Source organism: Octopus sinensis, linkage group LG11 (assembly GCF_006345805.1).
Source record: "Octopus sinensis linkage group LG11, ASM634580v1, whole genome shotgun sequence".
In the NCBI taxonomy this organism is placed as follows: domain Eukaryota; kingdom Metazoa; phylum Mollusca; class Cephalopoda; order Octopoda; family Octopodidae; genus Octopus; species Octopus sinensis.
This window is the reverse complement of record NC_043007.1, coordinates 14,822,680-14,845,179: the sequence shown is the minus strand read 5'-3', so window position 1 is coordinate 14,845,179 and position 22,500 is coordinate 14,822,680. Positions and strand designations below refer to the sequence as shown.

At 40.6% G+C, this 22,500-nt stretch overlaps 1 protein-coding gene across 1 annotated transcript in view; it reads right to left on the bottom strand.

Moving 5' to 3' along the window:
• LOC115217242 (N-acetylgalactosaminyltransferase 7) overlaps positions 1-22,500 on the bottom strand; it is a gene marked incomplete at its 3' end in the record, with an annotated part of 43,869 nt that overhangs the window by 8,557 nt on the left and 12,812 nt on the right. Inside the window, exons 3-9 of the mRNA XM_029786883.2 lie at positions 19,400-19,538; positions 16,289-16,461; positions 12,730-12,940; positions 9,233-9,406; positions 6,218-6,335; positions 3,423-3,533; positions 1,124-1,345 (exon numbers count right to left, since the gene is read on the bottom strand). Coding sequence (XP_029642743.2) covers positions 1,124-1,345; positions 3,423-3,533; positions 6,218-6,335; positions 9,233-9,406; positions 12,730-12,940; positions 16,289-16,461; positions 19,400-19,538 — 1,148 coding nt within the window. The remainder of the gene's footprint in view (positions 1-1,123; positions 1,346-3,422; positions 3,534-6,217; positions 6,336-9,232; positions 9,407-12,729; positions 12,941-16,288; positions 16,462-19,399; positions 19,539-22,500) is intronic.

Genomic DNA, 22,500 nt, shown 5'->3' with positions numbered 1-22,500 from the left:
AGGCCCAGCAGGCAAATGAGCAACATCTACCACACATCAGGTTTTCAACAACCGTACAGGCCCGAGAGAAATGTTCAAAGTTCCACGGTAGACTACTGATCTCAGATGAACTACACACAAACATTGATTTCTGACACATCACTTCCACAGATATACCCTGTCTCTTTTTCTAGCAACTTGTAGCAGTTGTCAACATTTTGCATGTAGTGAAGAATTATGTGTACCAATAACAAATTAAGTCCAGTGAATAAATTATCTTTTGACTATGAATCGATTCACTCATTTGTTTACTTCAAAGGCATACACATTCCTTTTGCATCTATTCACCTGATACACACACAGAACCACCACACGCTCAAATGGCATAGAAACAATTGTAGTGATTGAAACTAAATGTTCAATCCTTCTTGTTGACTCCAATTTTCATTTATCTGTTCATACATGACAGTATAATACTACTACTCAATAGCACATACATATATATGACAGGCTTCTTACAGTTTCCATTTACCAAATTCTCTCACAAGCTTTTAGTCATCCCAAGGTTATTAGTAGCAGACATTTGCCCAAAGTTGAACTGTACCTGAAACCATCTACTTTTTACTTTTTTACTTTTTTTACTTGTTTCAGTCATTTGACTGTGGTCATGCTGGAGCACTGCCTTTAGTCGAGCAAATCAACCACAGGACTTATTCTTTGTAAGCCTAGTACTTATTTTATCGGCCTCTTTTGCCAAACCGCTAAGTTACGGGGACATAAACACACCACCATCGCTTGTCAAGCAATGTTGGAGGGACAAACAGACACACAAACGTGTATACACACACACACACACACACACCACACACACACACACACACATACACACACACACATATATATATATATATATATACATATATATGACAGGTTTCTTTCAGTTTCTGTCTACCAAATCCACTCACAAGGCTTTGGGCGGCCCGAGGTTATAGTAGAAGACACTTGCCCAAGGTGTCACGCAGTGGGACTGAACCCGGAACCATGTGGTTGGTAAGCAAGCTACTTACCACACAGCCATGCCTACGCCTACTATCACATACTTACAAAAGGAACATATAGTATGAAGACTAATCAGAATACTTACCTGGCCCCAATATTTATTAGGGGGCGGTGGTGGATAATAGTCCAGTACTTCATTGGCTACATTCTCCAGAAACCATTTGAAGCTCTTACATTCGTGCTCCTTCTTAAATTCCAGCTGTTTGGAAATGTTAAGAATAGGGTATTCTTCCATTGAAGGTTGTCTCGCATAGAAATACTGTTTGTGTTCATTGTCCAGCCACACTTCGACAACTCGTATGTAATTCTGAGTAAACAATGGAAATGGATAGGCGTTAGCTTTCCTGGAGGAAATGGTGATAAGATGGTGTTATGTAAGAGCCTGTTGTGTAATCAAGCGCATTTTAATGATATGCAATGTAATAGGTTATCATGCAAGGAGCTGTGATCTAACAACATGACATATAACTTGTGATGTGCTTACTTACTTGTACTTGTGGTGACCAAAAATTTTCAAAAAAATTTTGACCAAAATTTTGAGAAAATTTTTCAAATAATTTTGACCAAAAATTTTCAGAATATTTTTCAAAAAATTTTGACCAAAAATTTTCAAAAAATTTTGAAAAAATTTTGACCAAAAATTTTCAAAAAAATTGGAATATCCAGGAATAGAAATCACAATCTCATGATCATGACTACAACACTTGAACCACTAGGCCACATTCACCCTGGGTGGGTTGAGTCGGCTTCTATCACCCTCATGGCATCAAAGAAGTTTCGTGGGAATATGTGGATTTCACAAGCGGTCCCCAACAATCCCGCATGTAGAGACATCCTGTTTGCCGCAGATTGTCCGCAGACGCAGGGACAGAACGACCGAGGAGCCACCGGTTGCCGAAACAGACACTCAGAGGATTTTCAACAGAGCCCCGTCTGCTGGGTTGTGGCCCTAATACCACTCGGTGTCAGACCAATCCGCCTTGGGTGGCCCTACCAGGAACCGAAGTTCCCGACGGCATAGCTCTGATACTACCCATTGCCAGTGTCCCCACCAAGGTGAGGAGGGGATGGACTTTGGGGACGTGATGTGAGGAACTATGACATAACAATATGACATTGTCAAGACTTCTGCGGGTCTTACGCATTGTCAAGTTAATGCTGTAGCAGCATATGATGTGAGGGGCTATGATGTGACACCATGGCACATAACAGGCTAGGATGTGATTAGCTACGATGTAACACTTCATATCACAAGTGATGATGTGACAGCCATGTGAGGTGAAGAGCTATGATGTAACAGCTAGTGATGTCATTACTTATGATATTACATTCTATGACCTGATAAACTATGATGTGATAGTGGTGGAAGCACTCCGTCGGTTACAACGATGAGGGTTCCGGTTGATCCGAATCAACGGAACAGCCTGCTCGTGAAATTAACGTGTAAGTGGCTGAGCACTCCACAGACACGTGTACCCTTAACGTAGTTCTCGGGGATATTCAGCGTGACACAGAGAGTGACAAGGCCGGCCCTTTGAAATACAGGTACAACAGAAACAGGAAGTAAGAGTGAGAGAAAGTTGTGGTGAAAGAGTACAGCAGGGATCACCACCATCCCTGCCGGAGCCTCGTGGAGCTTTAGGTGTTTTCACTCAATAAACACTCACAATGCCCGGTCTGGGAATCGAAACCGCGATCTTATGACCGCGAGTCCACTGCCCTAACCACTGTGATAACATGTAATGTAATAACACTCTTAACCCTTTCGTTACCAACCCGGCTGAAACTGGCTCTGGCTCTGTAGTACAAATGTCTTGTTTTTATAAGTTTTTAATTTACATCTTCCACCAAACCTTAGTCACAAATACTGTTCCTAACACTAGCATAATGATATAACTAAGTTATTTTACTAAATTCTTTGTTATATTTAAAATAATTGGGAGAAACACAGATCATCTCAAAATAAATACAGTAACGAAAGGGTTAATGTCTCAAATTCTTTGTTTTTAAATTCATTGTGAGAATAACAAAGAGAGCTCAAATTTCGTTACCAGCTATCAACTATAGCAACCAGTAATCACCTTCTAAACGGAATTAGAAAAACTCATCTGCTTCTAAAGATCACCCACTACTAAAAGATTAGCTTATGGTCTTTGAAGGTCCTCTGAGGTCAATGAAACCAACATGATAAATAAATGTTATTCTTGAACAATTAGAAATTGATGTCTATAAATTAAATATGCAGTTTACTGCACAGTCTTCAAATATTAGTTTCTACCATTGTCACTGGTATAGAAGGGGGGGGACATTATAGCTGATCAAATTAACCCCAGTTTTTCACTGGTACTAAATAGTAATGTTTATCTACAATAACAGATACAAACCAAAGCAAGATCACTGAGATTTTGGACGGTGTCTAAAAACATGGGCGTTTGACGGACGTATCCAACATGGGAACATGGGACCCACTTTATGCTGCCTCCACACTGCCATATCTGGAAAAGAAAACAAGGATACAATCGATTTTAGATAACCATGCATTTTATATATCATCATCATCATCATCATCATCCTCGTAATCATCATCATCGTCGTCATCATCTCATCATCATCATCAGCAGCGTTCGGAAGATCATGGTTTTGATTCCCAGACTGGGCGTTGTGTGTGTTTATTGAGCGAAAACACCTAAAGCTCCACGAGGCTCCAGCAGGGGTGGGTGGGTGGCGACCACTGTTGTACTCTTTCACTTCAAATTTCTCTCACTCTTTCTTCTTGTTTCTTGTCCCCGACTTTCTACGCAACTGCTGAGCCTGGATGCGCATTCATCCATCCGTCGATGCTCTCGGTGTTAGGGGGTTGACCTGCTTTCTCTTCTGCGGGTCTTACAAATAGCAAAGGACCACGTTTCGGACTTCCCCCACTAATGGGACGAAGACCGCTTTGTTCAACAAACAAACAAACAAAGCAGCAGCAGCAGCATTAACAAACTCATTTCACACCTGCTTTCCATGCTAGCCACGATTGGATAGGCTGTCATAGGCCAAGTCAGTCCTTATTTGGAGTGACTGTCCTTTAAAGAAGTTGGATAACCATACCAATTTCTTTACTACCCACAAGGGGCTAAACACAGAGGGGACAAACAAGGACAGACAAACAGATTAAGTCGATTATAGCTACCCCAGTGCATAACTGGTACTTATTTAATCGACCCCGAAAGGATGAAAGGCAAAGTTGACGTCGGCGAAATTTGAACTCAACTTTCGTCTGCCATTACGTTCTGATTTCAAATTCCGCCGAGGTCTACTTTGCCTTTCATCCTTTCTTACCTTCATTCATGTTTTTGCAATTAAGATTGCATTATGTATTTATAAAGTAAAAATCTCTTCTGGGCAAAAAATTTACAAATATCCATTCACATCCTCATGGAAGGAGAGTTGTTTGCCGACAAGTAACTCTCCATCAATTAGGATGTGAATGAATATTTGTAAATTTTTGCCCTGAAAAGATTTTTACCTTATGAATGCATAATGCAATCTTAATCGCAAAAACATGAATGAAGGTAAGAAATTGATAAATACCTAGGAAATACCTAGGAAATTGACTATTATATAAATAAATTGATTTTTTTTCTGTGTTAAAACTCTCCATTTTTCTTTTTTTATATTGTTAAAATTCTATATTGTTCTATATCGAATGGATGAAAATATTTATAACTCTCTATTCTCCTTATAATACATACATACATACATACATACATACATACATACATACATACATATATATATATATATATATAAATAGATGAGTGTATTTTTACCTTGTTAACAATTTTTTTATTCATATATATATATATATATATATATTATATATGGGCCCTGTGGTGGTGGCACGTAAAAAGCACCCACTACACTCATGGAGTGGTTGGCGTTAGGAAGGGCATCCAGCTGTAGAAACACTGCCAGATCACACTGGAACCTAGCACAGCCTCCTGACTTCCCAGACCTGAGTCGAACCGTCCAACCCATGCTACCATGGAAAACGGATGTTAAACGATGATGATGATGAGGATGATGATGTTGATGATATATATATATTTATATGTATGTATGTATGTATGTATGTATCATGCGCGGGGACATAGAAATAATCAGACTGAATACCCGATCGCGCGGTTAAACCATTGGGAGTGAAGGACTCCTAGCCTTTGTTAGGGCATCCTTCTAGGAGAAGGTAACTCAGGTAACTGGGATAACTCCGACATAAGACCTGCGGCTCAGTGGTTACCGATGATGTTGACTTGTTCTTCTTTTCGGATTATGGCTGGTGTTGCTTAGTGAGTGGGATTGACTCAGTGCACAGCCTTTCCTCACTTTAAAAGAAATCTTCTTGCACAGGCATTGCACGATAACAACATTGATTAAGCTTCGCGCAATGGCCATACTCGATAACGAGGGGGCAGCCACCATGTATGTATGTATGTATATATATATATATATATATATTATATATGGGCCCTGTGGTGGTGGCACGTAAAAAGCACCCACTACACTCATGGAGTGGTTGGCGTTAGGAAGGGCATCCAGCTGTAGAAACACTGCCAGATCACACTGGAACCTAGCACAGCCTCCTGACTTCCCAGACCTGAGTCGAACCGTCCAACCCATGCTACCATGGAAAACGGATGTTAAACGATGATGATGATGAGGATGATGATGTTGATGATATATATATATTTATATGTATGTATGTATGTATGTATGTATCATGCGCGGGGACATAGAAATAATCAGACTGAATACCCGATCGCGCGGTTATACCATTGGGAGTGAAGGACTCCTAGCCTTTGTTAGGGCATCCTTCTAGGAGAAGGTAACTCAGGTAACTGGGATAACTCCGACATAAGACCTGCGGCTCAGTGGTTACGATGATGTTGACTTGTTCTTCTTTTCGGATTATGGCTGGTGTTGCTTAGTGAGTGGGATTGACTCAGTGCACAGCCTTTCCTCACTTTAAAAGAAATCTTCTTGCACAGGCATTGCACGATAACAACATTGATTAAGCTTCGCGCAATGGCCATACTCGATAACGAGGGGGCAGCCACCATGTATGTATGTATGTATATATATATATATATATATATATATGAGAAGTGTGTTTGTTTCTGATAGAAATACTTACCTTGAAAGATAATTCAAAATTCTCTCCTCCCTGTGACTGAAGTCCTGGATCAAAACCTCCAAGTTCAAAGAAATATTTGCCGTCTATAGCAAACAAGCCACCAGCAAGGGTTGGAGAACTGGACAGCAATAAACAACAAGATTTACATCAAGAAAAAAAGACATTATCAACAGCAGATATTAAAACAGCAAGGATAAGGAAAGGGGAGAAAAAAACGGCAGTGGTGGTGGTGGTGGTGGTATGAAAAGGTGGGGTTTTGGCAGAAACGTTAGCATGACGGGCGAAATGCTTAGCGGTATTTCGCCTGCCATTACGTTCTGAGTTCAAATTCTGTCGAGGTCGACTTTGCCTTTCATCCTTTCAGGGTGGATAAATTAAGTACCAGTTACACACTGGGGTCGATATAATCGACTTAATCCGTCTATCTGTCCTTGTTTGTCTCCTCTGTGTTTAGCCCCTTGTGGGTAGTAAAGAAATAGGTATGAAGGGGAAGAGGTAAAAAGCCATGGTTACTGTCCTTCCTTCTTAACAAAAAGATAAAATATATATGGTTTTAAGGTTCAGCACTCTGAAATTAGTAAAAAAAAAAAAAAAAAAAAAAAAACCGGCCTCAGATATGGCCCCAGCAAAAATGATTTTTCTTGGGTTATTATGTGAAGGTTCACAGCCTTGTAGTTGGGGCTTTGCACTCATGGTCACTAGGTCATGGGTATGATTTCTGGACAAAGAGCACAACGTGCTCTTGAGCAAGACACTTCATTTCAAGTTGCTCCAGTCCATTCAGCTGTAAATGGGAAATCCTACAATGGAGAAGCCTTACAGCTAGGGGGTATAAATATTGGCCTGCTTGCCTAGCCAGCAGGGTGGCATCATTCAAAAGCTATGATGATGCAAAGTGCATTGTGACCAGTGATGTTTAACAACATCCAATAGTTAAGTCGGTCATGTGATCACATGTTATTATGCAACCTTCTTCCATGCTGAATACTGCAGTAGTGTAGTTTCTTATTTCTTTACTACCCACAAGGGGCTAAACATAGAGGGGACAAACAAGGATGGACAAAGGGATTAAGTCGATTACATCGACCCCAGTGCGTAACTGGTACTTATTTAATCAACCCTGAAAGGATGAAAGGCAAAGTCAACCTCAGCGTAATTTGAACTCAGAACGTAGCAGCAGACGAAGTACCTATTTCTTTACTACCCACAAGGGGCTAAACACAGAGAGGACAAACAAGGACAGACAAAAGGATTAAGTCGATTACATCAACCCCAGTGCGTAACTGGTACTTATTTATCCACCCTGAAAGAATGAAAGGCAAAGTCAACCTCAGCATAATTTGAATTCAGAACGTAGCTGCAGACGAAATACCTATTTCTTTACTACCCACAAGGGGCTAAACACAGAGAGGACAAACAAGGACAGACAAAGGGATTAAGTCGATTATATCGACCCCAGTGCATAAGTGGTACTTAATTTATCAACCCCAAAAGGATGTAAGGCAAAATTGTAATCAACTTGACCCCTCCCCCAGAATTGCTGGCCTTGTGCCAAAATTTGAAGCCATTATTGTTATTAAGACAACGAACTGGCAGGATCATTACCACACTCAAATAAAAGCTTAGCGGCATTTTGTCCATCTGTATGCCTTGAGCTCAAATTTTTCTCAGGTTAACCTCACCTTTCATTCTTTTTGAGTAATTGACATCCCACTCTCTGCAAAAATTGTTGACCCTGTGCAAAAATTTGAAACCATTATTATTAAGGGCAGTTCGTTAGCACGCCGGGTGAAATGCTTGGCAGTATTTCATCTACCGGATACATTCTGAGTTCAAATTCTGCTGAGGTTGACTTTGCTTTTCATCCTTTCGGGTTCAATAAATTAAGTACCAGTCAAGTATTGGGGTCAATATAATCAACTATGCTCCTCCCAACAAATTCCAGGCTTTGTGCCTTTAGTAGAAAGGATTATTATATTAAGGGCAGTGGATTAGTAGAATCATTTATACAATGAGCAAAATGTGTTGGAAAATATGTTCCAGCTTTCTTTACATTTTGAGTTCATCATCATCATCATCATCATCATAATCATCATCGTTTAATGTTCGCTTTCCATGCTGGCATGGGTTGGACAATTTGACTGAGGTCTGGCGAACCAGATGGCTGCACCAAATTCCAATCTGATCTGGCGGAGTTTCTATAGCTCAATGCCCTTCTTAACGCTAACCACTCTGAGAGTGTAGTGTGTGCTTTTACGTGCCACTGGCGTGAGGGCCAGTCAGGTGGTACTGGCAACGGCCACACTCAAATGGTGCTTTTTATGTGCCACCTGCACAGGAGCCAGTCCAGCGGCACTGGCAACGACCTCGCTCAGCCAAAGCCAAGTTGGTCTTTCATTTGTCTGGAACTGGATCAAATTTCAAATCTTTTCAGTTTGAACAGAAGTTTTTAACATAATTTCTAGGTAACTAAAAAATTTTCAACTTCGTATACTGGTAGAATGTGTTTATAAAACATCTTTTTCTCCTGGCTTTATTGAGAAAATTCTATAGTTTGTAAGATATTTGTTGTTTTTTTTCTTCAATTTCTGCAATTTCAACCAATTACTGACGTCTATTGAAGTAAAAAACATTCTGTGCCGTATGAATATGTCCCTCGTTTGAGAAACAGACTGGGTTTATTTACATTTGTGAAGGAAAAAAAGATACCCTTCCCCCCACCCCAACCCTAAAACAGATTGAAATGCAATAGATCGATACTAGGGTCATAATTATGGGTGACAATTTCATATGATACCGCTAGAAAAAAGTGCCATTCAAACCGAAAAGATCCCAAATAAGTACCAGTTAATCACTAAAACATAGATTGCCAAAGATATGTGACTTCATGCTTATTTTAGGAAACATCATCATCATCATTTAACGTCCGTTTTCCATGCAAGCATGGGTTGGACGGTTTTAACTGAGGGCTATTATCAAATCGAGAATAAATAGTTATTTGAAAAAAGTTGTTACCGATAGGGTTCACTATTGTACTTTCTGCTCGTCAGCTCCATATCTGGCACTTTGCTCTCTTTATAAAGAAACCCCCATTCAAAAATACCATGATGATGTTTCTCTCTAAAAGTTGTCTTGTAAGCAAAAGTTTCCCAGTCAATTACATTAGTGACTGGAGATGCCACGATGGTTCTGCAAAGAAATAACAAGAAAATTATTACATAAAATCACAATACATTATTTACATTATTTACATTTGACAGATATTTGTCCTCATCTTGTTTGTTGTTAACACAACGTTTCGTCTGATATACCCTCCAGCCTTCATCAGGTGTCTTGGGGAAATTTCGAACCTGGGTTCTCATTGCTAAGGTATTTTTCAATGTTATTATTATTAATTGTCCAACCCAGGACAATAGGCGCAGGAGTGGCTGTGTGGTAAGTAGCTTGCTAACCAACCACATGGTTCCGGGTTCAGTCCTACTGCGTGGCATCTTGGGCAAGTGTCTTCTGCTATAGCCCCAGGCCAACCAATGCCTTGTGAGTGGATTTGGTAGACGGAAACTGAAAGAAGCCTGTTGTATATATGTATATATATATATATATTATATATATATATTATATATATATATATATATATATATATGTATGTGTGTGTATGCGTTTGTGTGTCTTTGTTTGTCTCCCTAGCATTGCTTGACAACTGATGCTGCTGTGTTTATGTCCCCGTCACTTAGCGGTTCGGCAAAAGAGACCGATAGAATAAGTACTGGGCTTACAAAGAATAAATCCCAGGGTCAATTTGCTCGACAAAAAGGCGGTGCTCCAGCATGGCTGCAGTCAAATGACTGAAACGATGATGATGATGATATTTAAATTATAAGTCTCCCACTAGATCATCCCACCAGGGTTTTACTCTCATTCAACACAGCAGTTGCATGCTGGAAGTGGCCTTGTGGCAAGCCCTGCACCAGATGGCTGGACATGATTGGGAAAGATCTCCAGAGGCTCAATATCACCTAGGACGATGCAGAGGGGCTGGCACGGGACCACCAGTGAGGAAGAGCATTGATGGACCTGTCCAACTTTATGTGTGATGACACCTCTGGGACCACTAACTTGGATTGACCCCAGCCTCATCAAGTAAGAGAATGGAGACAAGAAGACAAAACAAGATCCTATTTGGTGTAAGAAAAATCATCATCCTTCTAAACACCCATCATTTTCATAGAACCCTCTTGATATTTACTTCCAGCTTATGAGCTATCAATACCTATTTCTTTATTACCCACAAGGGGCTAAACATAGAGGGGACAAACAAGGACAGACATAGGTATTAAGTCGATTACATCGACCCCAGTGCATAACTGGTACTTATTTAATCGACCCCGAAAGGATGAAAGGCAAAGTCGACCTCGGCGGAATTTGAACTCAGAACGTAGCGGCAGACGAAATACTGCTAATCATTTCGCCCGGCGTGCTAACGATTCTGCCAGCTCGCCACCTCTATGAGCTATCAATACCCACAAGAGGGCACTTCCATGCAAGCTAGGAACCACTGTTCAATCATAACAGACTTGGCTAAATGTGCCAAGGTTATTTCTACTCTGTCACTTAGAAAAATCAAGATTGTACATCACTGCCATTTTGTATTTCCATCAAGGTGAAGCAGTCTTTATGTTTATCTCCATGTTGTTGGTTGTTGCTGACCCCCATGTCAGTTTCGATTGAGTAGACGGTGAGAGGTGTGGGTAGGAGCCCTTGATGGCCCCGAACAGAATTGTAGGTGCACCATCATGACATGAGTATGTCTTGAGCACCTTAAACCTGCTGGTGCTTGTCCCTTTCCAGATTTGAACACAGTCAATTTCTTCTGAAGAGAGAGGTGGGGAGAGGGAGGAAGAGGGAGGGAGATGGTGTGGCAGGAGAAAAGAAGAATCAACCTAAGTACTTGACAGATATTTAATTTATCAACCTCAAAAGGACGAAACGCACCATTGACCTCAGCAGGATTTGAATTCACAGTGTAAATGGTTGAACTGAATAATCTTTTCTACTCTAGGCACAAGGCCCGAAATTTGGGGGGAGGGGAGAGGCAGTCGATTAGATTGACCCGAGTAAGCAACTGGTACTTAATTTATTGACCCCCAAAAGGATGAAAAACAAAGTCGACCTCAGCGGAATTTGAACTCAGAAAGTGAAAGACAGATGAAATACCACTACGCATTTCGCTTGGTATGCTAACATTTTTACCAGCTAACGTTTCTTATTTTTTTATTGCCCACAAGGAGCTAAACATAGAGGGGACAAACAAGGACAGGCAAAGAGATTAAGTCGATTACATCGACCCCAGTGCATAACTGGTACTTAATTTATTGACCCCAAAAGGATGAAAGGTGAAGTCGACCTCGGCGGAATTTGAACCTAGAATGTAACAGCAGACGAAATACCACTAAGCATTTTGCACAGCATGCTAACGTTTCTGCCAGGGTTGGACTGAATATTGCAAAGCATTCAATCTAAAGTTCTAGTGACTCTATCAGTTGGCCTGTTTGATCAAACACACCTGTAATCAGCCGCGTTCCAGCCTCAATCAACCTTCTTTTTTTTTTGTTTGCTTTCAGCTTTAGCATATAAGATCTATATCTAACATGTGTTAGATGTAGTTTATATTTTCTTTATTAAGAAAGGAAAATATTTAATTTGAGGAAGTATTTACTGCTATTTCTTGCAGGCTAAGCAGCCATATGGAGGAATTCTTGATGACTCTTGAATGGTCCCCTCTGATTCTATAAGTTTTAAATCTGCAAAAGCAACCCTCTTCAATATCATAAAAAACCCTTTAAATGGGAGCCAAAGATTTGTAAGTAAACAACCTTGTTTTTTGTTTTTGGATTTGGTTTACAAGATTTTTTATATGAGTTCGTGTGTTGAAGCATATTCTAAATATAAAAAAATAATAATGAAATTATTGTATACAGTGCCCAGGTGCATCACAACTTGTCAAAAATTGCGTATAAAGTATATGCAGTAATGTACAAATCTCTGGAAAGCGAACAATGTATGAGTCAGATACATGCTTGCGTGTGTATGGAGGGGAGAAAATCAGGTGTAGTGTTGGCGAATCTCAGGAAGCATGGAAGTTTTGAAGGATGCAGTGTTCCAACAATTAACAACTGATGCCGGCAGTTTGTTCCATGCTTGTGTATGTCTGGAGAGAGTAATTTTCTTTTTGTGCCTTACAATGTAACACATTCACTGGTAAAATTTCCACTTATTTCTTATTTTTATTTTCCTAAAATCTGACAATAGAGTCAAGACTATTGAAAAGGTTGCCAAGACACAAAAAAATTTTAGGAAAATAAAAATAAGAAATAAGTGGAAATTTTACTGATGAGTGTGTTACATTATAAAGCACAAAAAAAAAAAATTACTCTCCCCAGACACAACAAATTTTGTTGTTTTTCATGGAATTATTTTTCTTGAAACATTTTTTGAACAATAAATAACATTACCTGTTATGTGCTAGCAGGGCTAAAATTGGTACCAACCAGTTCCGACCACATTCACAATGAGCATCCATAAATACTAGGATATCTCCAGATGCATATTTAGCACCGATTGTCTTCGAACGAATCAAACCTTCTTTCTTGCTGTTACGAAATAGGTTCACTTTGTCTTTAAAATTATCTTTTAAATATACACTGAGATCTGCTTTAAAATTTCCTGAAATAAAACAGGTTAGAAAATTAGAATTAGAAATTCAGTCTAAAATTGAAGAAATCCGTCATTTTTGTTGATCTGAAGTAACAAGAGAGGTGTTCATACTTTGTAATCTTTATATATAAAAGTGAGGTTGTGTGTCTGTCTCCTACGATTTAGATTCTTAACTACTCCCACATTTTGCGGTGCAGTGTAACCAAAAGCGGGTATCTTATAGTCGTGATTCATATCGAGCCCTTCTGGGTATTAGTGCGGGTCTACGATGAGTCTACAATTTAAAAAAAAATTTACCATCATTTTTTCCCATTTTTAATGCATTTTTTGCTCGGTTTATATAAGGGAAGTAACTCTCTAAAAATGCTTATATAGTTATTTCCCTTACAAACCTGAGCAACGCCGGGCGATACTGCTAGTTGAACATATAAGGTGGAGATAGAGGAATGAGTGACAGAGGTGCTGGTATGGCTGTGTGGTAAAGTAGCTTACTTACCAACCACATGGTTCTGGGTTCAGTCACACTGCGTGGCACCTTGGGCAAGTGTCTTCTACTATATAGCCTCAAGCCAACCAAAGCCTTGTGAGTGGATTTGGTAGATGGAAACTGAAAGAAGCCTGTCATATAGATATATAAATATGTGTATGTGTATATACATGTGTGTGTATGTGTGTATGTATGTGTGTGTGTGTATATATATGTATGCGTGTTTATGAGTCTGTTTGTTCCTCCACCATCGCTTGACAACCAATGTTGGTGTATTTACATCCCCATAACTTAGTGGTTCAGCAAAAGAGACTGATGGAATAAGTACTACGCTTACAGTTAATAAGTTCTGGAGTCAATTTGCTCAACTAAAGGCGGTGCTCCAGCATGGCCACAGTCAAATGACTGGAAACAAGTAAAAGAAGAGAAAGAAAGAGGAGTGAATTTCAAAGTATGCATGTGTGTGTGTTTGCATGTGTGTTTGCGTGTGCGCATGTATGTGTGTGTATGTGAGCGAAGGGGAGAGGTATGGTGGAACTGGGACCAAAATGGACAGTAAATTATTTGGCATTTATGTTCTGATGATCATTTTTACAGAACCATTTTCATTGAGGATTCTGCAAAATTAGTTGTGAAAACTATCGGTCACAGACTGGAGGGACCAAATGTATTTTGGTGGTTGGGAGGCTTTAAAGATTATGTGATGCAGGAATATATGTTTTGCATTCTTAAAGTTCATTTTGCAATCATTAAAATGGCAGTTTAAAAGGGAGTGAGCTGGCAGAAACGTTAGCATGCCGGGCGAAATGCTTAGTGGTATTTCGTCTGCTGTTACATTCTGAGTTCAAATTCCGCTGAAGTCGACTTTGCCTTTCATCCTTTCTCGGTCAATAAATTAAGTACCAGTTATGTACTGGGGTCGATGTAATCGATTTAATCCGTTTGTCTGTCCTTGTTTGTCCCCTCTGTGTGTAGCCCCTTGTATGTAGTAAAGAAATAGGTATTTCGTTTGCCATTACGTTCTGAGTTCAAATTCCACCAAGGTCGACTTTGTCTTTCGTCCTTTCGGGGTGGATAAATTAAGTACCACTTTTGCACTGGGGTTGATGTAATCGACTTAACCCCTTTGTCTGTTTAGCCCCTTGTGGGCAACAAAGAAATAAGAAACATTAATGCACGAAATGCTTAGTGGTATTTCGTCTGTCTTTAAGTTTTGAGTTCAAATTCCACCGAGGTCAACTTTGCCTTCCATCCTTTTGGGGTCGATAAATTAAGTACCAGTTGCATAATGGGTTCAAGCTAATCAACTCCCCCCCCCCATTCCCCCAAAATTTCAGGATTACACACTTTTGTCAGCCAAGTGGACTGAAGCAATGTGAAATGAGGTATTTTGCTGAAGAACACAACGCATTATTACCCGATTCAGGAATCGAAACCACAATTTCCACACACCTCCATGTACAGTGTAATGGATAATCTACGCACCAAAAAAGATGATAAGAATTATCCACTTAGTTAAATGCAAGAATTTTGAATGAAAGAGATAACAGCATAGAAACTGGAAGAACTCTGAGAGTTTCATCATTACCCTCATGCAGGAGGAAAGAGTGAGAGAAAGTTGTGGCGAAAGAGTCAGCAGAGGTTCGCCATTACCTTCTGCCGGAGTGACATGGAGCTTAAGTGTTTCACTCATAAACACACACATCGCCCGGTCTGAGATTCAAACCCACGATCCCTCAACCGCGAGTCCGCTGCTCTAACCACTAGGCCATGTGCCTCCACATGCTGGCATAGGTTGAACTAAAGTCGACTTTGGTAGAATTTGAATTCAGGATGTAAAGATGGACAAAATGTTATTAAGTATTTTACACAGTGTGTTAACGATCCTGCCAGCTCGTCACCTTAATTTGGCTAATTTAGTCAATGCAGTTGGTGTTGTGATTTAATTTAGCTAAATTGCAACATCAACTGCACCAGTCAACAAAGGCCATCATGCAGTGAATATACATACATACATACATACATACATACATACATACATACATACATATATGGTGGCTGCCCCCTCGTTATCGAGTATGGCCATTGCACGAAGCTTAATCAATGTTGTTATCGTGCAATGCCTGTGCAAGAAGATTTCTTTTAAAGTGAGGAAAGGCTGTGCACGGAGTCAATCTCACTCACTAAGCAACAGCAGCCATAATCCGAAAAGAAGAACAAGTTAACATCATCGGTAACCACTGAGCCGCAGGTTTTATGTCGGAATTATCCCAGTTACCTGAGTTACCTTCTCCTAGAAGGATGCCCTAACAGAGGCTAGGAGTCCTTCACTCCCAATGGTTTAACCGCGCAATCGGGTATTCAGTCCGATTATTTCTATGTCCCCGTGCTTGATACAGTCTTAAGACATTTATTGGATGGCCGTTGACACTCAAGTGTTCGTCCACCCTTTAACAGGTTTTGTTTTTCATCCTGCAGGGTGTCCAATAAACACCCTCCTCACCAAGCAAGCTTGGTGGGGTTGCCGGTTTAGTTGCCGACGACCCGACCATGCAACAGGTTGTACTGGGTTACATGTTACCAGTAGCACTCGAAAGTGACCTGACATACATATATACATACATACATACATACATACATACATACATACATACATACATACATACATACATACATGCATACATACATACATACATACATACAAACAAACAAACATACATACATACATACATACTTACATACATACATACAAACAAACATACATACAACATACATACATGCATGCATACTAACACACACACACACACATACAGAATGTGTGTGTAATTACATACATACACATACATATACACAAAATACAAGAAGCTGACCTTTATTACTTTCGTCATCAATCAAGATGACCTCTTTGAGTAAAGCTGGCGGAGACATATTAATAACGCTATGGATGGTCCTCAGAAGTGTGGACCAACCTTCATCACGGAACGCTATAACCACACTTGCTGATGGCAGTTCTGATTCTTCGGGATAATGCCAAAACTTACAACTGCAAAATAATATAGATTTTTTTTTTTTTACAATTAGACACATGGAAAATTGCAAGTGAAACTTTATTGAATTGACCTAAGTTTATTACAGGTACTTATTTTATTGAGAGTAGTAAGGGACAATACAGAATAAAACCCAATTGAATTTAAATTAAAATTGGGACAGTGGGGCTTTCAATGAAATCATCATCATCATCATCATCATCGTTTAGCATCCGCTTTCCATGCTAGCATGGGTTGGACGGTTCAACTGGGGTCTGGGAAGCCAGAAGGCTGCTCCAGGCTCCAGTCTGATCTGACAGTGTTTCTACGGCTGGATGCCCTTCCTAACGCCAACCACTCTGAGTGTAGTGGGTGCTTTTTACGTGCCACCGGCACAGGTGCCAGACGAGTAAAGTATTGTAAAGTATTGAATTACAGATCTTTACCGTTGATACCATCTCTGCCTTCTTTGATTTATCATTAACCCCTTGACAACGGTTGACGCAAATATGCGATCACACTTTTGCTTGCCTACCTGCGGTTAATGTAAATATACGATGTAGAGCTGCCCTACATCTATCACGGATTTTTTAGCGGCTGACGTATGTTTACGTTCGCTGTCATTTACTTTATCCCTTGAGGTGCGTGCACTCGCCGTCCCTTGCATTATCTTAGCTATTTTAGGTTACGTTCGAGTCATGGGACTAGCAGTAGACCAATGACATGCGGATACTTTACATGCATAATACCGTGTTTTGGGTTGTACCACACGCAAGCTATTTTCTGAACTTGAGCAGAATAACTCATGCATATCGTATTATGATAGAAAGCTTCACATAGTTCGTTTTCATAAACTGGTAGACGTAAATGTACGATGCTATGTTATTGTAACGGTGAACGTAAATAGACGCGAGCTCGTTGGTACTTGTGTGTTTGCGTGGCCTCATTAGATTTAAAAAAAACCGGAGCAGTGTCTCGCATGCTTCGGGTAATACCGGCGTCAAGGGGTTAATCATCATCATTTAACATCCATTGTCCATACTGACATGGGATCTTTTCCTTTTGAACGGCAGTTTGTAACATAATTTCTAGGTAACTAAAAAGTTTTAAACTTCGTATGCTGGTTGAATGTGTTTATAAAACATCATTTTCTCTTGGCCTTATTGAGAAAATTCTATAGGTTGTAACATATTTCGTCTAAAATTTCTTGCATTTCGGCAATTTTAACCAATCAATTACCTCCATTGACATAAATAACATTCTGTGCATAATGAATATGTCCCTCGTTTAACAAATAGATTGGGTTTATTTACATTTGTGAAGAAAAAAGATACCCTTCCCCCACCCCTAACCCTAACCCTAACTAACCCTAACTCTAACCTTAAATCTAAAATAGATTGAAATGCAATAGATCAATACTAGGGTTATAATTATGGATGGCAATTTCATACGACACCGCTATAAAAAACTTAGCGGTGTCGTATGAAATTGTCACCCATAATTACAACCCTAGTATTGATCTATTGCATTTCAATCTATTTTAGATTTAAGGTTAGAGTTAGGGTTAGGTGTGGGGGAAGGGTATCTTTTTTCTTCACAAATGTAAATAAACCCAATCTATTTCTTAAACGAGGGACATATTCATTATGCACAGAATGTTATTTACGTCAATGGAGGTAATTGATTGGTTAAAATTGCCGAAATGCAAGAAATTTTAGACGAAATATGTTACAACCTATAGAATTTTCTCAATAAGGCCAAGAGAAAATGATGTTTTATAAACACATTCTACCAGCATACGAAGTTTAAAACTTTTTAGCTACCTAGAAATTATGTTACAAACTGTCGTTCAAAAGGAAAAGATCCCTGACATGGATTGGACAGTGTGACCTGAGCTGGCAAGCTGGGGGGCTGCACCAGACTCCAGTCTGATTTGGTATGGTTTCTACAGCTGGGTGCCCTTCCTAACGCCAACCACTTTACAGAGTGTGTTGGGTGTTTTTATGTGGCATTGCACTGGCCCTTTTACATGGCTCCTCCGTTAATGATTTACACCAGCAGAGGGACTGTTCTTAACATTTCTACTACAGAGTAGAGGTCTTCTTGAGTATAGCAAGGTGCCAGACATCTCGGACCGATGTCATCTGGCCTCGGTGTCTCGAGGTCTTTCTTCAGTACTTCATGATATATACAGATGAATAGTAAACAAATAGCTTTGTGAAGTGGTGGTGGGGTGGAGGGGTGGGGGAGAAGAGGAGGGGGTATGATGGGGAAGGAGAGGGGGGAGGCGGGGGAGATGAGGGGCGAGGGGTGAGGGGAGGTAGATGAGGAGGAGAAGGGAGATGAGGAGGAGGAGGGAGACGAGGAGGGAGAGGAGGAGGAGGAGAAGGGAGAGGAGGAGGAGGAGGGAGATGAGGAGGGAGAGGATGAGGAGGAGAAGGGAAATGAGGAGGGAGATGAGGGGGAGAAGGGAAATGAGGAGGGAGATGAGGAGGAGAGATGAGGAGGGAGATGAGGAGGAGAGATGAGGAGGAGGAGGGAGAGGATGAGGAGGAGAAGGGAATGAGGAGGGAGATGAGGGGGAGAAGGGAAATGAGAGGAGATGAGGAGGGAGATGAGGAGGAGGAGGGAGAGAGGAGGAGGAGAAGGAGATGAGGAGGAGGAGATGAGGGGGAGAAGGGAAATGAGGAGGGAGATGAGGAGGGAGATGAGGAGAGGAGGGAGAGGATGAGGAGGAGAAGGGAAATGAGGAGGGAGATGAGGGGGAGGAGGGAGATGAGGAGGGAGATGAGGAGGGAGAGGATGAGGAGGAGAAGGGAGATGAGGAGGGAGAGGAGGAGGAGGGAGAGGATGAGGAGGAGAAGGGAGATGAGGAGGGAGAGGATGAGGAGGAGAAGGGAGATGAGGAGAAAGAGGAGGAAGAGGAGGAGGAGGGAGATAAGGAGGGATACTTACTCGGTCATTCTAAAATCCGGTGGTATTCGGTCCATTGCAATTTTGTCACTTGCAATTATGTTGTATCCATAAATTCCCACAGATTTCTCAGCCAAAACTCTTTCTTTTCCTCTCACGATCACCGGTTTGCCGTAGTCACCTACCAAAGATGAAGATAACCAATTCAGATGAGATTTTTTTTTAATGTTTTTTTTTGTATGTTTGGGGGTTTTTTTTTGTGGTAAATTAAATTATGGAATAATAAATCTCAGAGCGAGTTATAAACAGTAGCTGCAACACATCGTGACATATATTTGCCATTTAAATATGGCTAACCCCCAAGGGTGGATGCTACTGTAGTTTGTAGCCCCAGGAGGACACCTCCTCCAGCTGGCTTTAGAGAGGTGTCCTCCTGGGGCTACAAAATACAGTAGCATCCACCCTTGGGGGTTAGCCATATTTAAATTATGGAATAATCTTTAAATTAAACTTCTGAAGAAACTAAAAAAACATTTTAAAAAATTCCATATTCAGAAGTGAAAAGACTGACTTCAAAACAAAGTCTATTTTTCACTTTCCACAGATTGAAGTGAGTAGTAAGCTATGTATAATGCCAAGAGTGGAGGCGCAATGGCCCAGTGGTTAGGGCAGCGGACTCGCGGTCATAGGATCGCGGTTTCGATTCCCAGACCGGGCGTTGTGAGTGTTTATTGAGCGAAAACACCTAAAAGCTCCACGAGGCTCCAGCAGGGAATGGTGGTGATCCCTGCTGTACTCTTTCACCACAACTTTCTCACTCTTACTTCCTGTTTCTGTTGTACCTGTACTTCAAAGGACCGGCCTTGTCACTCTCTGTGTCATGCTGAATATCCCCGAGAACTACGTTAAGGGTACACGTGTCTGTGGAGTGCTCAACCACTTGCGTGTTAATTTCATGAGCAGGCTGTTCCGTTGATTCAGATCAACCAGAACCCTCGTCGTCGTAACCGACAGAGTGCTTCCATCCATAATGCCAAGACTAAGGTCTCATGGCACTGCTTATTTGGTTTCCTTGGCTTATAAGTAACTGAGATCACAACATTTCCCCTTATTTGCAGCTAAGTAGAGTAGAACTGTGTGAAATGAAGTGTTTCACACAAGAACACTATGCACCACTCAGTCTGGGAATCAAAACCACCATCTTGTGCAACACCCTGGCCACTAGAGGTTATGAGAGAATCCTCAACACCCCTGTGTGACTGAAGGTGGACTACTGATTACAATAAATAAGAACTGAAAGGCGGCAAGCTGGCAGAAATATTAGCATGCCAAGCGAAATACTTAGCAGTATTTCATCTGTCTTTACATTCTGAGTTCAAATTCCACTGAGGTCGACTTTGCCTTTCATCTTTCGGGATCGATAAATTAAGTCCCAGTTACGCACTGGGGTCGATGTAATTGACTTAATCCCTTTGTCTGTCCTTGTTTGTCCTTTCTATGTTTAGTCCCCTGTGGGCAATAAAGAAATAAGAAATGTTAGCACACTGGGCATAATGTTCAGCGGTATTTCGTCTGTCTCTACGTTCTGAGTTCAATTTCCCCGGAGGTCGGCTTTGCCTTTCATGCTTTCGGGGTCGATGAATTAAGTACCAGTTGCGTACTGGGGTCGATCTTATCGATTGGCCCCCTTACCAAAAATTTCGTGCCTTGTGCCTAGAGTAGAAAAGAATAATTAAGAACTGAGTGAACTGTCAATGGGGGATAGTTGACAGATGAAGATGATGATGATGATGATGATGATATCTCTATGTGTCTTTGTGTTTGTGTTTGTCCTACCACTACCACCACCACCACCACACCACCACCATTTGACAACTGAGTCTGGATTGTTTCGGATCCCATGATGTACCAATACAACAATAAAGACTGATAGAATAAGTCTCAAGCTTAAAAAAATATAAGTACTGGAGTTGATTTCATGATTTTATTGACCAAAATATACTTCAAGGTGGTACTCCAGTATGGCCAGTCCCATAACTGAAACAAGTAAAAGATAAAAGACATACAGGGTAATTGAAAAGTAACTCCCTATTTTAAAATACTTATAAATTATTAATTAATTGTAAGTTTTTCCCAGATTTTTTTGTGTTTGTTTTTTGAAGAGAGAGAATTCAATCTGTAATTTTCTGTTGTTGTTCATGAATGGCTGAATGCCCACTCCCCCCCCCCCGGGAGATGGTTGGGTCATCATGGTCTGCTTTATTGGCTAGCCAGGAGTCCTGACTTAACACCTTGTGGCTTCTTTCTCTGGGGTTGCTTAACCCTTTAGTGTTCAGATTACTCTGTTAAATGTAATAATTTTTCACTCAAATTGTTTTGAATTAATCATACATTATCTTATAGCTTTGAGGTTTCAATGATGTGATTGTTTGTTTTTAGAATATCAATGTAGGTTAGGTGTGAGAGGCTAGATATCGCCCGTTTGAATGTAAAACATGTAGAATATCTGGGCCAGATATGGCCGGTTTAAACACTAAAGGGTTAAAGGAACAGTTCTACTGCACTAAACCAAAGACTTTGGAAGAACTTGAAGAGCGAATACGAGAAGTCATGTCTTCTTCCATCTCACAAGATTTTCTGATGAAATCAATTGACACAGTTCCTGAACAACTCAAGAAGCTGGTGGTGACACCTGGAGTCCATATCGAATTTTAAATAAAACCTCATACTAAAAACTTCCCTCTTGTATCCATTTTTTAGTAAAAAATTGCAATTAATATATAATTTATAAGTATTTTAAAATAAGAAGTTACTTTTCAGCCAGGAGGCTGTACCAGGCTCCAGTCTGATCTGGCAGTCTTTCTACAGCTAGATGCCCTTCCTAACACCAACAACTCCGTGAGTGTAGTGGGTGCTTTTTACATGCCACCGGCACAGGTGCCAGGGGAGGCTGGCATCAGCCACGATTTGGATGGTGCTTTTTACGTGCCACCGGCACAGGTATTACATCTACAATTTCCATTTGATATTTATTTTGATGTTGAAGTACTTGACTCAATAGGTCTCCTCAAACACAGCAGGTCACCCTATGACCCAAGGTGAGCACTTTCGATGGGCTGGGGCTATGCAAAACTGGTGCACAA